General features: G+C 42.4%; 1 protein-coding gene and 1 pseudogene across 1 annotated transcript in view; one reads left to right on the top strand and one right to left on the bottom strand.

The window, feature by feature from the left end:
* Positions 1–15,252, bottom strand: part of LOC110503785 (schwannomin-interacting protein 1) — a 320,215-nt gene extending 304,963 nt beyond the window's left edge. The window contains exons 1-4 of the mRNA XM_036961845.2: positions 15,008–15,252; positions 14,663–14,753; positions 770–837; positions 569–655 (exon numbers count right to left, since the gene is read on the bottom strand). Coding sequence (XP_036817740.1) covers positions 569–655; positions 770–837; positions 14,663–14,753; positions 15,008–15,030 — 269 coding nt within the window. The 5' untranslated portion in view covers positions 15,031–15,252. The remainder of the gene's footprint in view (positions 1–568; positions 656–769; positions 838–14,662; positions 14,754–15,007) is intronic.
* A 1,078-nt stretch (positions 15,253–16,330) lies between these two features.
* LOC149972371 (P2Y purinoceptor 3-like) lies at positions 16,331–23,567 on the top strand (annotated as a pseudogene).
* The last annotated feature ends 1,521 nt before the right edge of the window (positions 23,568–25,088 follow it).

Here is a 25,088-nt window from a genome sequence, read left to right as displayed (position 1 = left end):
CTCTCTACCTCCATACAAATGTGTTTACTTTATCCCTCCATACCCCCCCCCCCCCCCCCCGCTCTCAATCCATTCCCTCCTAAATGTGTTTACTCCAGCCTCATAGTCCTTCCAGAGCAGGTAACCTGGGGTGATAGCTGACCCCCTATAACCACAGCTATAAAGGTTGGGTTCATGTTCCTCTCACATGGTGTTGAAGGTAGGCTTTGGCTTCACACAGACGCTGTTGAACTCTGACCCTGCCGTAGAAAGCCAGTCAGAGGGTGAATTGGTTTAAGGCCATGGTGGGATTGATGTCATCACCACAACAACCACAACAACACACCTGGGAATGGATGGGCGACTGGCATACACAATGACAGAGGGGAGAGGGGGACAAACCTGATCATACCCAGGGGCACATGTACACACACACACATAACACAAACTATTACATACAAGGAGGAATACAACAACAAAAAACATTTACAAACACTTCCAGGTGTTCCACTGCCACCAGTTTCTCTCCACAGTGCCCCCTCCTGGTGGTGTGTATTAAACACAGTACAGTACTACAGGTGGTACTCACACAATGGCCTTGGTCTCCCAGTAGCGTTGCTGCTCAAGGCAACGAGGACTGTTGTCATCCGCTTCCTCACTCCTCAGGTAAACATGTCTACAGTGACACACAGGTGAAGAAGAGTCCAGTCAGGGAAGCCTACAGAGTTAAGGCACTTGAAAGTAACAATCCCTGCTGTGTCGAGTACACGGTTGGTTAAGTGTTTTGTACCTCTCCATCTTAAGCATTTGTTGTCCTCCACCATGGTTGCAGAAGCGATGGTACCTCTTCTCCTCCTCCTACACGGGATCACAGAAAGACATGAGCATTTTCTTCTTGAATGGAGGATAAGAGGGAAGATGAAAATGCTCCTGCAAGATTCAGTCATAACTACTCTGTCCGGGTGTTACACCGTCTGTAATGGTACTACCACCCACTCACACTGTCTGGAGGAGCACGGAGGGAGACGGCTCTCTATTCTGTCTGCTTGTTGAGACTTGTATTCTCTCAAATGTGTTTTCTTGTTGGAATGAATTTGAAATGCAGACATTTTGATAATGACCAAGAAAATCACAGTGGTTGTCGATGGTGCAACAGGTCAGCACCTCAGGAGTAAATGTCAGTTGGCTTTTCATAGCCGATCATTCAGAGAGGTAGAGATACTCTGAATAATCGGCTATGAAAAGCCAACTGACATTTACTCCTGAGGTGCTGACCTGTTGCCCCCTCGACAACCACTGTGATTATTATTATTCGACCATGCTAGTCATCTATGAACATTTGAACATCTTGGCCATGTTCTGTTATAATCTCCACCCGGCACAGCCAGAAGAGGACTGGCCACCCCTCATAGCCTGGTACCTCTCTAGGTTTCTTCCTAGGTTTTGGCCTTACCTAGGGAGTTTTTCCCTAGCCACCGTGCTTCTACACCTGCATTGCTTGCTGTTTGGGGTTTTAGGCTGGGTTTCTGTACAGCACTTTGAAATATCAGCTGATGTAAGAAGGGCTTTATAAATACATTTGATTTGATAGCAGGGCAGAAAGGACAGTATCTGTGTAGACTATTCAGGATAGGAAGCCGGGTCAAAACACACAGTCACACACACATTTGCAGTTTCACATGTAAGAACACTCCACGGGTGAAAATCTCACTTTCACATGTAGAATTGCACGTTCACATGTGGGGGTGAATTAGGGCGACGGAGCGTTGTAAAATGTCGCTTGTTGGAATTCTTGAGTCAACAAGGTGAAACATCTGTCGATGTTCCCTTAAGCAAGGCACTTAACCCTAATTGCTCCAGGGTTACTGTTCATAATGGCTGACCCTGGCCATGACCCCACTCTCTGAGGGTGTCTCACTGGGAGTTGGGATAAGCAGAAAACACTTCCAGTTCACACTTGTGTATAATACATATTTGGGTGAAACAGGACAACCATAAGCACCCACATTATTATTATTATTGGTTTTTCACATGATTGTTGTGAACCTGCAATTCTACATGTAAAAGTGAGATTTATACTTATGGATTATTCTTAAATGTGAATCTGCAAATGTGATTTCACATGTTAATGTTTTTCAAACATGTTATTCTCCTCACATGTTAAAAGCTGGTGTTACCATGTTATTCTCCTCACATGTTAAAAGCTGGTGTTACCATGTTATTCTCCTCACGTGTTAATAGATGGTGCTATCATGTGAACTCTAAATGTAATACATGTGAAAATTTGGTTTCACATGTGAAATGTAAGCTCAACATGTGAAAACAGCAATTTCACATGTGAAAACGTGATTTTCAAAAGGGAAACTACAGATTTCACGGTTTTTATTTTGTAAGGGCACACACACACACACACACACATTATGTGACCTGCCTGCTGCCAGAGCTGATAGACCAGTGAATGGGAGAGATGTAGTGAAGCGGCTTCATGAATGCATCCATCTGTCTGTCCTGTCTAAGTGAAGTTTAGGAGGGGATGGCATAGACCCCACAGGCTCTCTGCCTGGCAGACACAGACGGGGCTGGCCCCTGGCAACTGGCCTCTGACTGGCTCCTGCTTGGCCCCTGTGGCTTCTCTGGCATCTGCACTTCCTGACTGCCAAAAAGCTGCACATTGCTAACACACACACAGACACAAAGAGATGATTCTGAATTAGGGCTGCCAGAGTTGTTTAACTTTTGTAATTTTAGTGCACAAATTGTTTTCATTGTGATTTAATCGCATTATCTGAAAACATTCAAACTAAATACATCTATAAACTAAAGACAACAATGCAATGTCAAAACAAGTTGACATGGAGATGAAAGAAAGTGTGCTTTATCAATTTACCCGATTTTGCCAACTGCTACTTTGGACAAAGTCAAGACGTTAAAATTGTTGTAATGCTTTTTGTATAAAATTCTTCAATTACAGCTCAATTTGAGCAAATTCTGAATTTGCAATTAATGGTGATTAATCACAGCAAATCCTTCGATTTAAAGGTTTAAATGTTTGACAGACCTATTTTGAATTGAACGGTCAATATTGAACGGTCAATACTCTGAGATGGATCATAAATATACATTGGAAGAGAAACCCAGTCCTCTAGGTCTAATCCCGCAGGTGACAAAAGCACACATGTTAAACGTAGAATATCACATATGCCTGGAAACACATTTTTACTCATTATTTTGTTACATTTTTCACTTGATTTGATCATACTGTACATGTGTGTTCATGTGTGGCATGTGTTTTTTTTGTAAGTGTGTGTATGTGTATCGAGCTCCTTTCTGTTATCTGAATCAGGCTATTCTGAACGCTCCTCGCTCTCCATTAACTCCGGACAACAGGGATTTCATGTTCAGACATGCCAACTGTAGGCCAGCCTGGTGTTGCAACAAGTGGTCTTATCGTTGGGGTGCACGTCCTTGTATTAAATTAAAAACAAAAGTATCTTTGAACGCACTGAGATATTTTACACGAGAGATTACACAAGGACAGGGCCGATGAAGTGAAGTGGGCTGCTGGGCAATGCAAGCATGGGTGAGGGAGCGGGGGCCGGACCAAAGTTAGGGAAAGCTGAACTTTATGCAAATACTCCACGATATCGCGACACTATTTACCAGTCAAACCTCACTATAGCATCCAGCCTCTATTGGATTGGCCGTTTACACATAACACTACCTAGCCTGCTTTCTAGCTTGTTAGCACCCATATGATGGCCAAGATAGCGTGGTTATCCAAATTATTGTGTTATGTGGAAATGCACTGTTACAGGGGAATTTTACTATATAAGCAGCACTCGTATAGCCACGCTAGCTTCGCCCTCGTGTGGGTGCTATCAAGCAAGCTAGGTAGTGCTACGTATCAACAGCCATTGTCAACCAATCTAGTAGGGTCTGGAAGCTATGGTGGCCTTCGTTTGGTCACTCGCGTTGCGATATAGCAGAGGACTTGCATAAGGTTCAGCTTTCCCCAACTTCAGTCCTGCCCTGTTCAGCTCCCTCGCCCATGCTCGCTTCGCTCAACGATCCCTCGCCCATTCCGCTTCTCTTTTCTCCCATTGAAATTGAATGGCTTCCGATGTTTCACCGCGCAATGCCACTCTATATTTAACAGCGGCCGTTGCGCTACATTTGCTCACTATGTTTGGTTGGTGACACCGGTAATTCTATTGGTATATTTACATTTGGGATAAATGTTGTACCGTTGCAGATATTCCATTCTGCTATAGTCAGTGACTGCAGTCATCATTATGGATGTTGTTTGATGTCTAAATGCTACCTGTTTGATTAGGTGCCAAGGGTTTAGCCCGTTTTGTGTCTGTTCAGGCTAAATGGAACTGGTTTGCTCTGTGTACTCAGACCCTCCAAACAAGACTGACAGATCCTGTTTAACAATGCAAACTACCAGTTCTGCACAGAGACAACTCTTTTCAGTCAAACTTTTCGTTCCTCCTTGTGTTTACCATTACCCCAGTCAGGAGGATAAATGAGGATAAGTGTACTCAGATTCAGCCTGGTTATTTCGGGAGTGACATTTTTCACGTCTCTGAGGCGGTGTCTGTCTGGCTTGTGTTTGACGACATTGATTGCCTGTCAACTTCAGCCTGATATGAACATGAAGGGAGGTAGAAAGAGAGAGCTAGAGAGGGGGGGAGAGAGTACGAGAGAGAGAGGGGGGGGGATCAAATGAGCAGAGTAAGATAACTTCAGAGGGACTGTTTATAGGAATCTTATGTTGTACCGTATGTGGGCCAATGATAGCAACCATTGATCTAGTTCTCTTTAAACACAGAGTTCAATACATTATGTAGAAGAGCTGACATGGCTCTTAACAAGCTACATTACACTGCCTTGAATTAAACAGTGCGACAGTAAGAGAGGAGGGAAGGAAGAGCGGAGAGGAAACACAGTACACACCAGCGACTCCCCCGCCCTTTAATTGAGTTAGTAAAATCATCATTTCTCAGAGGCCCAGTTCTATCAGAGAGATCGATGGGAAACACACATCTGATCATTTGAGCATGCGCACACACACAGTGTGTGAGGAATGGTCTGGTGGATGCCCTTCAGACTCTGGTATCGTCCTCCGTCCCATGCACACACACACACACACACACACACACACACACACACACACACACACACACACACAGAGAGAGATGAGGAAAACACATCACAGGGGTGAATTGATGAAAAGAAAACAGAATGATGGGAACAGAACACAGCCCAAATAGAACACACTAGTGGACATAAGTTCAGGTTTATTATAGAACACACTAGTGGACATCAGTTCAAGTTCAGGTTTATTATAGAACACACTAGTGGACATAAGTTCAGGTTTATTATAGAACACACTAGTGGACATAAGTTCAGGTTTATTATAGAACACACTAGTGGACATAAGTTCAAGTTCAGGTTTATTATAGAACACACTAATGGACATCAGTTCAAGTTCAGGTTTATTATAGAACACACTAATGGACATAAGTTCAAGTTCAGGTTTATTATAGAACACACTAGTGGACATAAGTTCAAGTTCAGGTTTATTATAGAACACACTAATGGACATAAGTTCAGGTTTATTATAGAACACACTAGTGGACATTAGTTCAAGTTCAGGTTTATTATAGAACACACTAGTGGACATCAGTTCAGGTTTATTATAGAACACACTAGTGGACATAAGTTCAGGTTTATTATAGAACACACTAGTGGACATCAGTTCAGGTTTATTATAGAACACACTAGTGGACATAAGTTCAGGTTTATTATAGAACACACTAGTGGACATAAGTTCAAGTTCAGGTTTATTATAGAACACACTAGTGGACATCAGTTCAAGTTCAGGTTTATTATAGAACACACTAATGGACATAAGTTCAGGTTTATTATAGAACACACTAGTGTATATCAGTTCAAGTTCAGGTTTATTATAGAACACACTAGTGGACATAAGTTCAAGTTCAGGTTTATTATAGAACACACTAATGGACATAAGTTCAAGTTCAGGTTTATTATAGAACACACTAGTGGACATAAGTTCAGGTTTATTATAGAACACACTAGTGGACATAAGTTCAAGTTCAGGTTTATTATAGAACACACTAGTGGACATAAGTTCAGGTTTATTATAGAACACACTAATGGACATAAGTTCAAGTTCAGGTTTATTATAGAACACACTAATGGACATAAGTTCAGGTTTATTATAGAACACACTAGTGGACATAAGTTCAGGTTTATTATAGAACACACTAATGGACATAAGTTTAGGTTTATTATAGAACACACTAGTGGACATAAGTTCAAGTTCAGGTTTATTACAGAACACACTAATGGACATAAGTTCAGGTTTATTATAGAACACACTAGTGGACATAAGTTCAGGTTTATTATAGAACACACTAATGGACATAAGTTTAGGTTTATTATAGAACACACTAGTGGACATAAGTTCAAGTTCAGGTTTATTATAGAACACACTAATGGACATAAGTTCAGGTTTATTATAGAACACACTAGTGGACATCAGTTCAGGTTTATTATAGAACACACTAATGGACATAAGTTCAGGTTTATTATAGAACACACTAGTGGACATCAGTTCAAGTTCAGGTTTATTATAGAACACACTAGTGGACATAAGTTCAGGTTTATTATAGAACACACTAATGGACATAAGTTCAGGTTTATTATAGAACACACTAATGGACATCAGTTCAGGTTTATTATAGAACACACTAATGGACACAAGTTCAAGTTCAGGTTTATTATAGAACACACTAGTGGACATAAGTTCAAATTCAGGTTTATTATAGAACACACTAGTGGACATCAGTTCAGGTTTATTATAGAACACACTAATGGACATAAGTTCAAGTTCAGGTTTATTATAGAACACACTAGTGGACATAAGTTCAGGTTTATTTTAGAACACACTAGTGGACATAAGTTCAAATTCAGGTTTATTATAGAACACACTAATGGACATCAGTTCAGGTTTATTATAGAACACACTAGTGTACATAAGTTCAGGTTTATTATAGAACACACTAATGGACATAAGTTCAGGTTTATTATAGAACACACTAGTGGACATCAGTTCAGGTTTATTATAGAACACACTAGTGGACATCAGTTCAAGTTCAGGTTTATTATAGAACACACTAGTGGACATAAGTTCAAATGCAGGTTTATTATAGAACACACTAGTGGACATAAGTTCAGGTTTATTATAGAACACACTAATGGACATAAGTTCAAGTTCAGGTTTATTATAGAACACACTAATGGACATCAGTTCAAGTTCAGGTTTATTATAGAACACACTAGTGGACATCAGTTCAAGTTCAGGTTTATTATAGAACACACCAGTGGACATCAGTTCAAGTTCAGGTTTATTATAGAACACACTAGTGGACATAAGTTCAAGTTCAGGTTTATTATAGAACACACTAGTGGACATTAGTTCAAGTTCAGGTTTATTATAGAACACACTAGTGGACATAAGTTCAAGTTCAGGTTTATTATAGAACACACTAGTGGACATTAGTTCAAGTTCAGGTTTATTATAGAACACAACTGCATAACAGGTATGAAATGTGTATTACATGGAGGAGAACAGGAGAAGAGAACACACATTGAAGAATGCTACACATGGATAGACACACACAGGATAACATAACATGACACATGAACGCACCTGTCGGTCATTACCATTAACGAGCCCACAATAATGACGCACACCTTCAGAGGAGACGCCAATGACACTGACCAAGACCGAAACGTTTGTCCTATTAACCTACCCCTAAATTAAATAAACACTAAAAAGAAACCCCTTTTTAAGTGCGGACCAGCTACACCATTTTGGAATGCACACGCATCTGATTGCTGTGTAGCGTATGCATCATGGCTATCTATCTACCAGTCTTGGCCGGGGGAAATGTCCAATCAGGGAAAGAGCTGTATCAGTACAGATTGGGAAATTGGAAATCAATTTAAATGAGCTGCGCTGGCAGGAGCGGATGTATGGAATGCAACACTTACATTCGCATGACTTGGGAAAAGGGTCTTTTAGAACGCAATCACTTCCACTAAGAGGGATATGTACATATAATGGACACAATCATATGATTACACGGCTTGAGTGGAGACTGGAACAATTAATGTGGATGAAAGTCAATTTGCCGCCTGAATGTAATGACCGTGAGATAAAACAACAGCAGTGGCTAGATTAGATGCCTCCCAGTCCCACTCTCTGTGTCGATAGGAACATCTCTGCATGGTGAGGAAGAGGGGGAGACGGACAGACGGACAGAGGGGGATGGGTGGACAGACGAACAGACACAGACAGATGACAGACAGGATGATGTGTGTAATAGCCCACACTGGTTCCCAGGATCCCCTGACAGAGCAGCTCCTTATCACTTGTCTATTGAAGACACATCAATAGACAAGTCAAGGAAACTGATCAAGGAAGCAGCGATAAGGAGCCACCTTGGAGGCGACAACACGCATGCAGATATGGAATTCATTTAATATTTATAATTAAGCAGTCCATTAAGGGTGAGACAACCCCATTTTCACGTGTTGGAGATAGCCCTGGTTTTATGGATGCGATTCAGAGATATCTTCTCCCCTGAAACTCATACTTACAGTACACACACCCACACACACACACATCTTCAGGGACTAGACACAACAACTCCTCTCTGAGGAGTAAGGAAAGAAAAGTGGATAAGACCACAATCCTGATCGGCCCCTTAAAATGTACATTTTGATCAATAAATACACACATACGCATGCACGCACGCACGCACACACACACACACACACACACACATATAAATGTACACAGACAACACACACATAGCCACACACAAACACTGACAAAGTCACACACATATCCAGGCTGGATGCATGAGAATGGGGTGTTAGGGGAGGACGGAGATGGAAGAGCTGATGAGGAGTGATTGGGAGGGAAGGAGCAGAAAAGGGGAGTGAGAACCTGGGAGAAAGGGAAGAGGGAAGGGAGAGGAAGAGGGATGACTGGGGTGATGGAAAATGCGAGAGTGAGAAAATGATCATATGGTCTATCAAAATGCAAAATGGAGCGGTTGGGACTATTCCCCTGGTGCCATTAGCCAGTGGAGAGCTGCTTTGGTAAACATATGGTGAGAGAGAGAGGAAGGGCAGACCTGCATGGTTTCACACAGTGGAGAGCCTGGCTCTCACAGTGATCAAAGACTGAGTTAGCTCAGTCATTTAACTCAAACCAGTCTTCCACAATATGCTAATGAAATGAAACGTGAGTGAGCACTGCATTGACAGAAGTGCTGGGGAAAGACTGGCGGAAGGTGTGTGTGTGTGTGTGTGTGTGTGTGTGTGTGTGTGTGTGTGTGTGTGTGATGACTGAATGCTCCACTGAGCTCAGCTTCATTAGTCTGAGAGTCTGAGAACACACTTCAGTCATCTGCCTGCCATTCGAGAAACGTTGTAACACATGTTGTTAAGGCAATAACCCGCTCAGTCAGTGTAGCGGAGTGAACAAACACACACACACACACACAAACACACACACACAAACACACACACAGAGACACACACAGGGAGCAACACATTCCCAAGTCCGATGACAAGGTGCAGCAGGCAGGCGGACGGCAAGGGGAGAGGAGATGTATGTGTTTGCGGTCCGCTGACGGGTTATTAAGACTCAATCCTGAAGCACTTCAGCTGGTGCAGACGACAGTCAGCAGAGTGGAGTCCCACAGGGAAACGGAGACGTTACTCAGCAGAGTGGATTCCCACAGGGAAATGGAGACGTTACTCAACAGAGTGGAGTCCCACAGGGAAATGGAGACGTTACTCAGCAGAGTGGAGTCCTACAGGGAAATGGAGATGTTACTCAGCAGAGTGGAGTCCTACAGGGAAATGGAGACGTTACACAGCAGAGTGGAGTCTAACGGGGAAACGGAGACAGCAGTCAGCAAAGTGGAGTCCCACGGGGAAATGGAGACTTTACTCAGCAGAGTGTAGTCCTACAGGGAAATGGAGACGTTACTCAGCAGAGTGGAGTCCCACAGGGAAATGGAGACGTTACTCAGCAGAGTGGAGTCCCACAGGGAAATGGAGACGTTACTCAGCAGAGTGGAGTCCCACAGGGAAATGGAGACGTTCCTCAGCAGAGTGGAGTCCCACAGGGAAATGGAGACGTTACTGAGCAGAGTGGAGTCCCACAGGGAAATGGAGACGTTACTGAGCAGAGTGGAGTCCTACAGGGACATGGAGACGTTACTCAACAGAGTGGAGTCCTACAGAGAAACGGAGATGCTACTCAGCAGAGTGGAGTCCTACAGGGAAATGGAAACGTTACTCAGCAGAGTGGAGTCCTACAGGGAAATGGAGATGATACTCAGCAGAGTGGAGTCCTACAGGGAAAGGGAGAAGTTACTCAGCAGAGTGGAGTCCTACAAGGAAATTGAGACGTTACTCAACAGAGTGGAGTCCTACAGGGAAATGGAGACGTTACAAAGCAGAGTGGCGTCCTACAGGGAAATGGAGATGATACTCAGCAGAGTGGAGTCCTACAGGGAAATGGAGATGTTACTCAACAGAGTGGAGTCCTACAGGGAAATGGAGACGTTACAAAGCAGAGTGGCGTCCTACAGGGAAATGGAGACGTTACTCAACCAAGTGGAGTCCTACAGGGAAATGGAGATGTTACTCAGCAGAGTGGAGTCCTACAGGGAAATGGAGACGTTACAAAGCAGAGTGGCGTCCTACAGGGAAATGGAGACGTTACAAAGCAGAGTGGAGTCCTACAGGGAAATGGAAACGTTACTCAGCAGAGTGGAGTCCTACAGGGAAATGGAGATGATACTCAGCAGAGTGGAGTCCTACAGGGAAATGGAGATGTTACTCAACAGAGTGGAGTCCTACAGGGAAATGGAGACGTTACAAAGCAGAGTGGCGTCCTACAGGGAAATGGAGACGTTACTCAACCGAGTGGAGTCCTACAGGGAAATGGAGATGTTACTCAACAGAGTGGAGTCCTACAGGGAAATGGAGATGTTACTCAGCAGAGTGGAGTCCTACAGGGAAATGGAGACGTTACTCAACAGAGTGGAGTCCTACAGGGAAATGGAGATGTTACTCAACAGAGTGGAGTCCCACAGGGAAATGGAGACGTTACTCAGCAGAGTGGAGTCCTACAGGGAAATGGAGATGTTACTCAGCAGAGTGGAGTCCTACAGGGAAATGGAGACGCTACTCAGCAGAGTGGAGTCCAACGGGGAAACGGAGACAGCAGTCAGCAAAGTGGAGTCCCACAGGGAAATGGAGACGTTACTCAGCAGAGTGGAGTCCTACAGGGACATGGAGACGTTACTCAACAGAGTGGAGTCCTACAGGGAAACGGAGACGTTACTCAACAGAGTGGAGTCCCACAGGGAAATGGAGACGTTACTCAGCAGAGTGGAGTCCTACAGGGAAATGGAGATGTTACTCAGCAGAGTGGAGTCCTACAGGGAAATGGAGACGTTACTCAACAGAGTGGAGTCCTACAGGGAAATGGAGATGTTACTCAACAGAGTGGAGTCCTACAGGGAAATGGAGACGTTACTCAACAGAGTGGAGTCCTACAGGGAAATGGAGATGTTACTCAACAGAGTGGAGTCCTACAGGGAAATGGAGACGTTACTCAACAGAGTGGAGTCCTACAGGGAAATGGAGACGTTACTCAACAGAGTGGAGTCCCACAGGGAAATGGAGAAGTTACTCAACAGAGTGGAGTCCTACAGGGAAATGGAAATGTTACTCAGCAGAGTGGAGTCCTACAGGGAAATGGAGACGTTACTCAACAGAGTGGAGTCCTACAGGGAAATGGAGACGTTACTCAACAGAGTAGAGTCCTACAGGGAAATGGAGACGTTACTCCACAGAGTGGAGTCCTACAGGGAAATGGAGATGTTACTCAGCAGAGTGGAGTCCTACAGGGAAATGGAGATGTTACTCAACAGAGTGGAGTCCTACAGGGAAATGGAGACGTTACTCAACAGAGTGGAGTCCTACAGGGAAATGGAGACGTTACTCAACAGAGTGGAGTCCCACAGGGAAATGGAGAAGTTACTCAACAGAGTGGAGTCCTACAGGGAAATGGAGATGTTACTCAGCAGAGTGGAGTCCTACAGGGAAATGGAGACGTTACTCAACAGAGTGGAGTCCTACAGGGAAATGGAGACGTTACTCAACAGAGTGGAGTCCTACAGGGAAATGGAGACGTTACTCCACAGAGTGGAGTCCCACAGGGAAATGGAGACGTTACTCAACAGAGTGGAGTCCCACAGGGAAATGCAGACGTTACTCAACAGAGTGGAGTCCTACAGGGAAATGGAGATGTTACTCAGCAGAGTGGAGTCCTACAGGGAAATGGAGACAGCAGTCAGCAAAGTGGAATCCCACGGGGAAACGGAGATGTTACTCAGCACAGTGGAGTCCCACGGGGAAACGGAGACGGCACTCAGCAGCGTGGAGTCCCACGCGGTAACACAGACTGCACTCAGCAGCGTGGAGTCCCATGCGGTAACACAGACTGCAGTCAGCATAGTGGAGTCCCACGGGGGAAACGTAGAGAGACGATAATGTACTTCTGAAATATGACCCCGTCCTTCACACATTATAGGCTTTTATAGTCGATGTCACTACCATACCAACTCCACTAGGCAGAATTTCATTAATCCTGTAAACTCACTAACTACATGTTCAATGGGATATAGTGGACCAGTGCTCTACCTACACCCTTCAAAGGATTCTTCCAGGTTAATTCTGAAATCCATCTATACAACACAAGACACCGCGATAACCTTCACCCTCCCCACTGCCGCACCTCACATAATTCTCTGTCAGATACAGAGGTACCATACTCTGGAATTGTTATCTTATCATTTAAATTAGTGAATAGTATTCTAAGCAGGTCCTCCTTGTCTTGGCTGTATAAACATCCTCTGGTCACTGTAGGGGCTAGAGGTTACTGATTTCTTCACATTTTACAAAATACAAATCAAATCATTTTTCAAATACAAATCAAATAGTTTGAGTCTAGCCGGCTGCTGATTGGAACGATTAGGAATTATTTTTGAGTGGATTAATGCTGTGGGTAACTAACACCAGTCTGTAGTTGCTAAGACTGTACAATGTTAGGAGATCCTATAGCCCACTATCCTATCCTGCAGGAGTGTAAGAAGGCTACAAAAAAACATAATTGATCTAGAATGAGAGTTGTGAACAACCAAGTAGCCTATATATATGAAAACTAACAAAGTGAACAGGGACGAAAAGCACAACATGTGATCACCACACTGACAGCGTGAGTATAACATAGCACAGCGTTAGAAGATACGGGATTGGGCTGTGCTTTCAGGCGTTCGTTCTCAATAATCCCCCAAGCCTAATAAAGCGCTGCACTATATCATTGGCATTACATATTCACGAGCTGCGCGCGGCCAGGTGGATTTGTTGTAGGCTGACACACGCACACGGACACACACACACACACACGCACGACACACACATGCACGGACACACGCACCGACACACACAGACAAATAGATCAAGCGTTGAAAGCTGTTTCTTCCGCTGTGTGTCAGACTGTCAACTTTGGTGTGAGTCTTGTGACTATTATTCCTGCGCAGCATATAGACTTGTTTAGGCAAGAGCTGTTCCCATTAATTTGGGGCTAATCACCAGGATCATTTTCAGTAGAAAATAAAATGTGCCTTCTCTCCCATGAACCAAAAGTGGTGAAACTCTGCTGGTAACCCTCATGTAACACCTATGCACAAATAGGCCTAGGTTATCTCTTTAGATGCACTAAATGAATCAGATTGTATTCAGAGATTTAATTAAGGAGTTAGAGGTCGTCTGCATTTGCCTTTTCTCGACTGGAACATGTTGTTTGGAGTGTGGAGGTTGGTGGACAGGATTTTAAGGAGACCTTTTTACAGCTGCGGCTGGCAGATGGAGAAAAGTGCCAGCACACAACTCGAAATCAACGATGAATGACACACGGAATTGATTCAGTCTACTGTATTATTTGAATTGGCTGGTAGACAGTTCATTAAATGACAGTTGGATGACAATGAAAGTATGAGTGCGAGAGATAGAGTGAGAGAGACTACAGACACGGGGCTTCGCTGTCCATGGTGCTGAAAGAACAGCTCCCAGCCTTAATTGAGCTGGTTGGGTTTTTGTAACTTGGTGCAACTGAGTGCTAGATTGGAAGACTTTCAGCTTCACTGTAGGCTACCTTTTGCACAGTAGACAGCTGTTGAAGGAGACTAAAATTATGTTCTAGTAGTGGAAGGCTTTTCTGTGTGCCCAGAGACCACTCTTAACACATTATCAATCCCAGCAATGCTCAAATCACCTGAAATCAGCCAACGGAAGTTCATACACACAAAACGACCCAGAACAATAATTAACAAAAATGCATTTCAAAATCATAGAACTACCATAGGTAGGTTACAGAATAATCGTAAACATGGCGTAAGTCATTAACGCATAGGCTACAATGTAATCTTTAAACGATTGACGTAAATGCATTTGAAACAGCAACGTGACTGCTGGATACTGATGTGTAGCCTACCTGGTTGATGCACAGGGCAAAACGCTTCCTTTCCCGCGCGCCAGCCAGACTCCCGCCACGCAGCCCCGTGCCTTCCCCTTGAAACATGTTCCTGGAATGACACAAGCCAAAGTTATGCCAATTAGCCTAATGTCCAAATTTTCACTGTAAAATAGAGATGTCTCCGAGTGAGAAGCAGCTGACTATAGTAGGTCTCTCCATATAGGTGCTGGCAAAAACCTATAGAGCTTGTTCTGCTCGCTAGAGCTTGATGTAGGATTCCATTACTCAAACTAAATTGAAACAGAATACGTCACTTATCAAACATGCATGACGCATCAACAGCCTATAATATGATTGACTAACCGATAATTGCCGGTCCTCAACATAGCTGGCTATGCCACGGTCAGATAGAGAGACAGCAGCGGAGAGTGCAGTAGAGTAGCCCCACTGTCAGAAAGAGCCGACTTGGGAATTGTTCTCTCATCCAATAAGATGTTAGGGTCGTGTATGATAGGCTATATACTGCATGTGTGTCGCGGCAAAGGGGGAGTAATTTAGTCCTGTAATCAACATAAATCACCAGTTTGTTAGCTCTCTCTGCAAAGCATGGCGGGAAAATATATATTACCTCACTTACGGCTAACCGGGAAGGAATTTACAATCCTCATGTGCCGCCAGTGGACCTTCAGTCGCCAGTCATGGAGTCAGACATGGGAGATGAATGTGCTGGGCACATAGATTGAATACCATGTATTTATTTGACAATAGAATACTGATGAAGGTTTAGGCTTGTCTGAGGTGTCCTTGTTTGTGGCCATTAATGTTTTTCTTCCGAAAAGTCCTCATGAAAATCAAAGCACATTGATGATTACAGTTTGTCAATGTAATGACAGCAAAACGCTGCAGTATATTGTGTCATGTATGACAGTGCCCAACCCTATAAATAGGCGGCACAGATAGAACAAGGAGCCAGATGTTTCACCGGATGTATAAATCTGAAGCATCCGGTTGGAATCTCTGTCAGTGGGAGAGTATGGCGCGAGAGGGAACTGGAAACACTTTCTGCTGATTTTCTCAATGAAGAAAAGCCCGAACTGAATAGTTTTCTGTTCCCCAAAAATATATTACGAAACAGGTTGCACTAAGTTTTGTAGACGTGGCCCTTTGCCAAAGTTTTAAAATTGCGTTGTTTACAAGGGCAGCAAGGGCGAATTGAGTTCTTACACACACACACTTCACAGAAATATTCAAATACATGCCAGAACGCCAATAGGATCTCGCTAGTTAGTGCTTGGCGCTGCCCACCTCCTTGCTTGTTCAACCCACTATAATGAATTAGCTCCCATTGAGAGGAACTATCTTGGGTTAGTTATAAATATATTTGTAGGCGGCTTGAGATGGTCTGAGTAGACTGACTTTCTGTGGGTCTCCAACAGTAAGTAGCCAGATATGTTATTATCAGTGGCATTAACTTGGAAACAATGTAATTCCTCATCAGTTTAGCTTCTTGGCTTAGCCTTTTAAATGTAGCTTAGTGTGATTTTATTGATCAAGGCAGGTCAGTTATGTTAGGTTTTACCTAACTTAAACCAGGTAAGCAAAGTGGACAAAAGCAGGTAAGGTCCATCTGTTACAGAGCAGCCAGTAGCTGGAGTCAAGGAGTTGTGTGTGTCTGCCGTCACAACCATGGCATCTTTGGGGACTAGACACAACAGCTCCTCTCTGATGAGTAAGGTAAGAAAAGTGGGTATGACCACCACCACCACCACCATTGGCCTCTAAAAATGTGCACCATCCTACTCAGTGAATTTCATAAAAACAAAAACAATGAAATGTTACAAAAGTTATCCTTTTTAGATCACCGAATAACTGATTAAAACACCCTATTTTGTAACGAAGGTAGCCTCAACAGCACTCTCTAGCACCATGGTGTAGCCAGGGGACGACTATTTTCTGTTCTCCTCTAGGTACATTAACTTCAATACAAAACCTAGGAGGCTCAAGGTTCTCACCCCCTTCCATAGACTTACACAGTAATTATCAAATCAAATCAAATTGTATTTGTCACATTCACTGAATACAACAGGTGTAGATCTTACTGTGAACTGCTTACTTACAAGCCCTTAACCAACAAGCCCTTATCTCACTGATCATCCCCAAAGCCAACACCTCATTTGGTCGCCTTTCCTTCCAGTTCTCTGCTGCCAGTGAGTGGAACGAATTGCAAAAATCGCTGAAGTTGGAGACTTTTATTTCCCTATTTCTGCTAAATTGTAATTATTTGCTCATATGGCCTATTTATTGCCTACCACCTCATGCCTTTTGCACACACTGTATATAGACTTTATTTTTTCTACTGTGTCATTGTGTCATTGACTTGTTTATTGTGTTATTGGCTTGTTTATTGTTTACTCCATGTGTAACTCTGTGTTGTTGTCTGTGTCACACTGCTTTGCTTTATCTTGGCCAGGTCGCAGTTGCAAATGAGAACTTGTTCTCAAATAGCCTACCTGGTTAAAGAAAGGTGAAATAAAAAAAATAACAAATAATGCAGTTCAATAAATAGAGTTAAGAAAGCATTTACTGAGTAAACTAAAGTAAAAAATACAAGTAACACAATAAAATAACAATAACGAGGCTATATACAGGGGTACGGGTACTGGTACTGAGTCAATGTGCGGGGGTACAGGTTAGTCGAGGTAATTTGTACATGTAGGTAGGGGTGAAGTGACTATGCAATGTAAATAGTCCGGGTGGCCATTTGATTAAATGTTCAGCAGTATTTTTGGCTTCGGGGTAGAAGCTGTTCCAGGCTCCACTACAGCTCATCGATGAATGGGGGCGTGTTCAGCCCTCCTGTTCCTGTAGTCCACGATCCTGTAGTCCACAATACGACCACATTACCGTAACGCTGTTTATATAATAGCCTCAGATATGAGGTTTACATCTAATTGTTGTATAAGATGAATGAGTGAGGATGAAACTGTTTGTACACTTGTGTAATGTGATTTTGGACTGTTTAATGAAGGAAACTCCAATTCCCTTTTGAGTTTAACTAAATCAAAGGACCGCCCATGAGCCCAGTTAGGGTCAGGCATCCTGGGACAGGCCCTTTTCTACAACTCCCAAATAAAAACCCCACTTTGAGAATTTCTCAACAGACCATGTTTCCCTCAATTACGAGAGGACAAAGGTTGCAGACCAGCTTGAGTAGATGGCTGAATCTTTTAACCATACCACATGGTTAAATTCTTAGACTATCGATACCGACAGAATAAGAACAAGTCTTTGATATTAATTACTAGTCTGCAGCTAGGAATTCGGTATCATTGAACCGTATCAAGACCGACAACCGCCGAAACATCTATCCATAACGACATGAATGAATGTCACTCTGAACTATCCATTCTAACCACGACAGAGAGGGCGGACAAACTCTCCAACAGAAACAAACTTTTCAACAGAGACCCCGACGACACACTGAGCGTAAATATATATATTGATTGCAATTGTTCCCGAATGCGTGAGCGTTCATGTGCAAAGGATTAGCATTTCAAATGTTGTAGTTATCAACTGTGTGTTGTCTTATCTCAGTCGAACCCCACTTCCCTTTTGTACACCAAGCTGCCATGCCGGTTTAGCCCACTAGGGCACATTCCCCTATCATTTCTTGTAACCATATTTACTTTGTTTGTTTGTGTGTGCACAAATGAGAATGAGACTAACGTGAGATAAAATAAAGAATAAGTCATTCATTCAGAAGACTATTGATCAGATATGAAAATATCTGAAAAGTTATATTAGGAAAATTATAACTTTGTAATCTGAATATTTTCCTTGGACTTCCTAGTTAATTACAGTTACATGATTAATCAGTTTAATCGCGTAATACTAATTACAGAGAATCTTTGATAAAAACAAAAAATCTTCATTTAATGATGGTAAAGACACGACACAGACTGAAAGCAAAACAGATGAAATCAATTTTCTACACACAATACCCCATCATGACAAAGTGAAAACATGTTTTTAGGAATTTTTGCTGATTTATTGAAAATTAAATATGGAAATATCTCATTTACATAAGTATTCACACCCCAATCAATACATGATAGAATAACCTTTGGCAGCGATTACAGCTGTGAGTCTTTCTGAGTAAGTCTGGATTGTACAATATTTGCACATTATTCTTTTCAAAATTCTTCAATCTCTGTCAAGTTGGTTATTGATCATTGCTAGACAGACATTTTCAAGTCTTGCCATTGATTTTCAAGCCAATTTTTGTCAAAACTGTAACTAGCCCAAATTTAATATCATGTTGCTAAGCATCTCCAGTGTATATTTCCCTTGTGTTTTAGGTTATTGTCCTGCTGGAAGGTACATTTGTCTCCCAGTGTCTGTTGGAAAGCAGACTGAACCAGGTTTTCCTCTAGGATTTTGCCTGTGCTTAACTCTATTCCATTTACTTTTTTCATTAAAAAAACTCCCTCATCCTTGTCAGTGACAAGCATACCCATAACATGATGCAGCCACCACCATGCTTGACAATATGAAGAGTGGTACTCAGTGATGTGTTGTGTTGGATTTACCCCAAACATAATGCTTTCTATTCAGGACATAAAGTTAATTTCCTTGCAAATTTTTTATTTTTTTTTCATTTTACTTTAGTGCCTTATTGAAAACAGGATGCATATCTTGGAATATTTTTTATTATGTACAGGCTTCCTTTTTTTCACTCTGTCATTTAGGTTAGTATTGTGAGTAACTACAATGTTGTTGATCCATCCTCAGTTTTCTCCTATCACAGCCATTAAACTCTGTAACTGTTTTAAAGTCACCATTGGCCTCATGGTGAAATCCCTGAATGGTTTTCCTTCCTCTCCGGCAACTGAGTTTGTAGTGACTGGGTGTATTGATACAACATCAAATCAAATCAAATGGTATTAGTCACATGCGCCAAATACAACAGGTGTAGAACTTACAGTTACCAGCACCTAACCAACAGTGCAGTTTCAAAAAATATGGATAAGAATAAGAGATAAAAGTAACAAGTAATTAAAGAGCAGCAGTAAAAAATAACAATATATACAGGGGGGTGCCAGTACAGAGTCAATGTGCAGGGGCACCAGTTATTTGAGGTATTATGTACATGTAGGTAGAGTTAATTAAAGTGACTCTGCATAGATGTCAACAGAGAGGGCAGTGGTGTGGAGAGGGGTGGCGGCAATGTGAATAGTCTGGGTAGCCATTTGTCCAGATGTACAGCAGTCTTATGGATTGGGGGTAGAAGCTGTTTAAAAGCCTCTTGGACCTAGACTTGGCGTTCCGGTACCACTTTCTGTGTGGTAGCAGAGAGAACAGTCTATGACTGGGTGGCTGGAGTCTTTGATATTTTTTTGGGCCTTCCTCTGACATCGCCTGGTATAGAGGTCCTGGATGCTTGGCTCCAGTGATGTACTGGGCCGTTCACCCTACCCTCTGTAGTGCCTTGCGGTCGGAGGCCGAGCAGTTTCCATACCAGGCAGTGATGCAATCAGTCAGGATGCTCTCGATGGTGCAGCTGTAGAACCTTTTGGGGATCCAAGGACCAATGCCAAATCAATTTAGTCTCCTGAGGGGGAATAGGTTTTGTCGTGCACGCTTCACGACTGTCATGGTGTGCTTGGACCATGTTAGTCTGTTGGGGATGTGGACACCAAGGAACTTGAAGCTCTCAACCTGCTCCACTGCAGCCCTGTTGATGAGAATGGGGCCGTGCTCGGTCCTCTTTTTCATGTAGTCCACAATCATCTCCTTTTTCTTGATCACGTGGAGGGAGAGGTTGTTGTCTTGGCACCACACGGCCAGGTCTCTGACCTCCTCCCTATAGGCTGTCTCGTTGTTATCGGTGATCAGGCCTACCACTGTTGTGTCATCTGCAAATTTAATAATGGTGTTGGAGTCGTGTCTGGCCGTGCAGTCATGAGTGAACAGAGAGTACAGGAGGGGGCTGAGCACGCACCCCTGAGGGGCCCCTGTGTTGAGGATCAGCGTGGCAGATGTGTTGTTACCTACCCTTGCCACCTGTGGCGGCCCGTCAGGACGTCCAGGATCCAGTTACATCCAAAGTGTGATTAATAACTTCACCATGATCAAATGTATATTCAATTTTTATTTTTTCCACATCTACAGTACCAATAACGGTCCTACTTTGAGAGGCATTGGAAAACCTCCCTGATCTTTGTGGTTGAATCTGTGTTAAAAATTCACTGCTCAACTGAGGGACCTTACAGATAATTGTATGTGTGGGATGCAGAGATCAGATAGTCATTCAAAAATCATACTCTTGCACACAGAGTCCATGCAACTTATGACTTGTTAAGCACATTTTTACTCCTGAACTCATTTAGGCTTAGCGTAACAAAGGGGTTATTATACTTGACTCATTTCAGCTTTTTATTTTTAATTCATTTGTAAATATTTCTAAAAACATAATTCCACTTTGACATGATGGGGTATTGTGTGTAGGCCAGTGACACCACATCTCTATGTAATCCATTTTATGTTCAGGTTGTAACACAGCAAAATGTGGAAAAAGTCAAGGGATGTGAATACTTCCTGAAGGCTCTGTAAATTCATTTGATCAGGTTTTTCCTTTGGCGGACCTTATTATATTTGTAAAAAAAACGAATGAATGCAACTGTTAATGTCAAATTATTTTGTGTTCTACTTGTATCCCTGGTTGTCCTGAAAATACAATTTTAAACACTTAATTATCAGGTCTGGACATGCAGATAAATTAAAGTCAGAAAAACAAAAAGCATCTTTTTTTGGGGGGGTCTCGGAACTGATTGGGTTAATAGAAAAGAAGTGTGTATGTGTGACATTTGTCTACAAAGCTACATCTACACTGTCACTGGAAGTACAAGAAAATAGTCCTGATCTACACATACGCCCTCTGGTAACCCACGGACTCTGCTGTGCAAGGTTTATGTAGCCCTGGTAATAATCGATTCCTGGAGAGCATCCTTTATTTGCCCATTCATCTAGGAGACGTTGATGCCTTAGTAATGGCACACAGGTTGAGGCTTGGGTAAGGAGACACAAGGCGTAAACAAACAGGGATTCAAGCATTCAGTCATCTCTGGTCGCAGCAGTCTTTACACACTGTGTGTCATGAGAGATCATGTAGGATTTCACTGAAGGCAAGCTTTGGAAAACCCAAACATATACTTGTAAATCTTTTCTAAAACATAGCTTTGGACACACAGAAGTGCACCGGTTCCTTTGGGGTGTGGTACCCGATTGCTGCGCTCCTGTTCAGGACCGAAAAGCTGTCAGTTTTAACGTCTGGCTCGGTTTGGGTCCTGGTGACGATAGAGACATCACCAACCCTTGTGTTTGGCCACACCGGGTTTATCAACAACATGACTGTGTGCTATGACATGACCGACCCTGGCCAGTTCTATACTTACTTTCCTTACGGCATGTTTCTGGACATTGTTGGATTCCTGGAACCTTTTATGATTACTCTGATCTGTTACTGCTCAATATGAGAGTGCTCTACATGGCTGGAAGGGACAATTCACCGGGAGAGAGGGACAGAGATTCGAAACAAGTCCATAACCAATTCTGGCGGTGTGCTTGATGTTCGTTCTGTGTTTGGTGAAACATCACATTGCACGGACAGTGTACCTGTTCAACAAAGTCTATAGGTCCAGTGACTGTAGAGTCCTCAACTTGGTGATGATAAGATATGAAAACCCCTTGTCAGCTTCAACAGCTGCCCAAACCCACTGCTGGACATCCTGGGTTGGACAGGCACCGGAAGCAGCTCTGGGTCCAGTTATTTAGGAGTAAGATGGTCCATCCGGTGGTGTGCAGGGTATAACCAGATATACAGTGGCAAGAAAAAGTATGTGAACCCTTTGGAATTACCTGGATTTCTATATAAATTGGTCATAAAATTTGATCTGATCTTTATCTAAGTCACAGCAATAGACAAACACAGTCTGCTTAATCTAATAACACACAAACAATTATATGTTTCATGTCTTTATTGAACACACCGTGTAAACATTCACAGTGCAGGGTGGGAAAAGTATGTGAACCCTTGGATTTAATAACTGGTTGAGCCTCCTTTGGCAGCAATAACCTCAACCAAACGTTTTCTGTAGATCAGACCTGCACAGCGGTTAGGAGGAATTTTGGACCATTCCTCTTTACAAAACTGTTTCAGTTCAGCAATATTCTTGGGATGTCTGGTGTGATCGAATCTCGAGGTCATGCCACAGCATCTCAATTGAGTTGAGGTCAGGCCTCTGACTGGGCCACTCCAGAAGGCGTATTTTTTTCTGTTGAAGCCATTCTGTTGTTGATTTACAACTGTGTTTTGGGTCGTTGTCCTGTTGCATCACCAAATTTCTGTTGAGCTTTATTTGGCAGACAAATAGCCTTACATTCTCCTGCAAAATGTCTTGATAAACTTGGGAATTCATTTTTTCTGTCGGTGATAGCTAGCTGTTCAGGCCCTGAGGCAGCAAAGCAGCCCCAAACCATGATGCTGCCTCCACCATACTTTACAGTTGGGATGAGGTTTTGATGTTGGAGTGCAGTGTCTTTTGTTCTCCACACATAGTGTTGTGTTCTTCAGAGAAACACAACTGTAGTTTCATCTGAATATTTTGCCAGTAGCGCTGTGGAATATCCAGGTGCTCTTTTGCAAACTTCAGACGTGCAGCAATGGGTTTTTTGGACAGCAGTGGCTTCTTCCGTGCTGTCCTCCCATATACACCATTATTTTTTTGTGTTTTACGTATCGTAGACTTGTCAACAGAGATGTTAGCATGTTCCAGAGATTTCTGTAAGTCTTTAGCTGACACTCTTGGATTCTTCTTAACCTCATTGAACATTCTGCGCTGTGCTCTTGCAGTCATCTTTGTAGGACGGCCACTCTTAGGGAGAGTAGACAATTTATAGACAATTTGTCTTAATGTGGACTGATGAACATCAAAGCTTTTAGAGATACTTTTGTAACCCTTTCCATCTTTATGCAGGTCAACAATTCTTAATCTTAGGTCTTCTGAGATCTCTTTTGTTCACGGTATGGTTCACATCCGGCAATGCTACATGTGAATAGCAAACTCACATTTTTATATTGCAGGGCAGCTCTAACCAACATCTCCAATCTCGTCTCATTGATTGGACTCCAGGTTAGCTGACTCCTGACTATCTTTTGGAGAAGTCATTTAGCCTAGGGGTTCACATAATTTTTCCAACCTACACTGTGAATGTTTAAATGATGTATTCAATATAGACAATAAAAATACAATCATTTGTGTGTGTTATTAGTTTAAGTATTTGTGTGAGTTACAGTAGATGAAGTTCAGATCTTTTTTTTTTAATCAATTTATGCAGAAATCCAGGTAATTTCAAAGGGTTCACATACTTTTTCTTGCAACTGTAGTACCAACCTTCTCTGGTACTGCCAGATATCAATGACTGATTTTCTTATTTTTCTTCTCTGCAAGTCAGAAAAACAGCTAATTATTTTCTGTTAATAGGTAAATGGGCCATTTTGTTCTATTCCTTTTGGCACAGAATTGCCCATTTGTTCAGGCAGGCCTGCTTCATAGAGATGGGTCCATCTTAGCCTCTACTGGACTATACTCAGCTGCTAGGTCAAAGTGACGAGAGGTTAAAAAACGTATTATCTGATGTGTTCTCAAGGGCTTTTGTAGCCTATTCTGGAAATGAATAATATACAGGACACCTTTTTCTCGATAGTTTTTTGTAACCACGTTTTTCCATTTCACAAACAACAACGTACAGAACTCATAACAATATCAAATCAAACACCTTCAATGTATTCAGTCACGAAGGTAATATTCTCACCTGTAGGCATGTTCAACAAAAGGTAGTTCATTCAAATTCACAGAGGTACTCTAACATTGACGTACATATCGTATCGCAGATAAATAGTGCCCTCTGGTGTTGACACAGTTGAAAAACATATCCACATTGCTGAGACACATGCAGACAACAACAAAAACACTCAGAGACTTCACACTTACAGGGCATGGAAAACACATATTATTACACCAAATAGTACTTTAAAGATACAAATATAGTTCCTATGTATATAGTAGCTCTTTTACACTATCAAATGTAATTTAGTGATTAGCTTAGAAACTGTAATAAACAAGGAAAAGGCATGAGTGTGGCTTCATAGCAATGTATACAAGGTACAGCAATAGCTTATCAGTAACTGCATCAATAAAGGACCTGAAAGAACATTCTAGTGGAGGATCTTTTGTACCTTTTTAGACATGGACACAGACTCATAGCCACAGGAAGTAGGGGTGCAGCAGTACCCCCTAATTAAAAATAAATAAATAATTATATATATATTGAATTTACCACAGTGCCTTTGGAAAGTATTCAGACCCCTTAACTTTTTCGATAT

This window comes from Oncorhynchus mykiss, chromosome 24 (assembly GCF_057628025.1).
Source record: "Oncorhynchus mykiss isolate SJ-2025 chromosome 24, ASM5762802v1, whole genome shotgun sequence".
Lineage (NCBI taxonomy): Eukaryota > Metazoa > Chordata > Actinopteri > Salmoniformes > Salmonidae > Oncorhynchus > Oncorhynchus mykiss.
The sequence above is the reverse complement of the archived record's forward strand: the minus strand, read 5'-3'. Positions and strand labels throughout refer to the sequence as shown.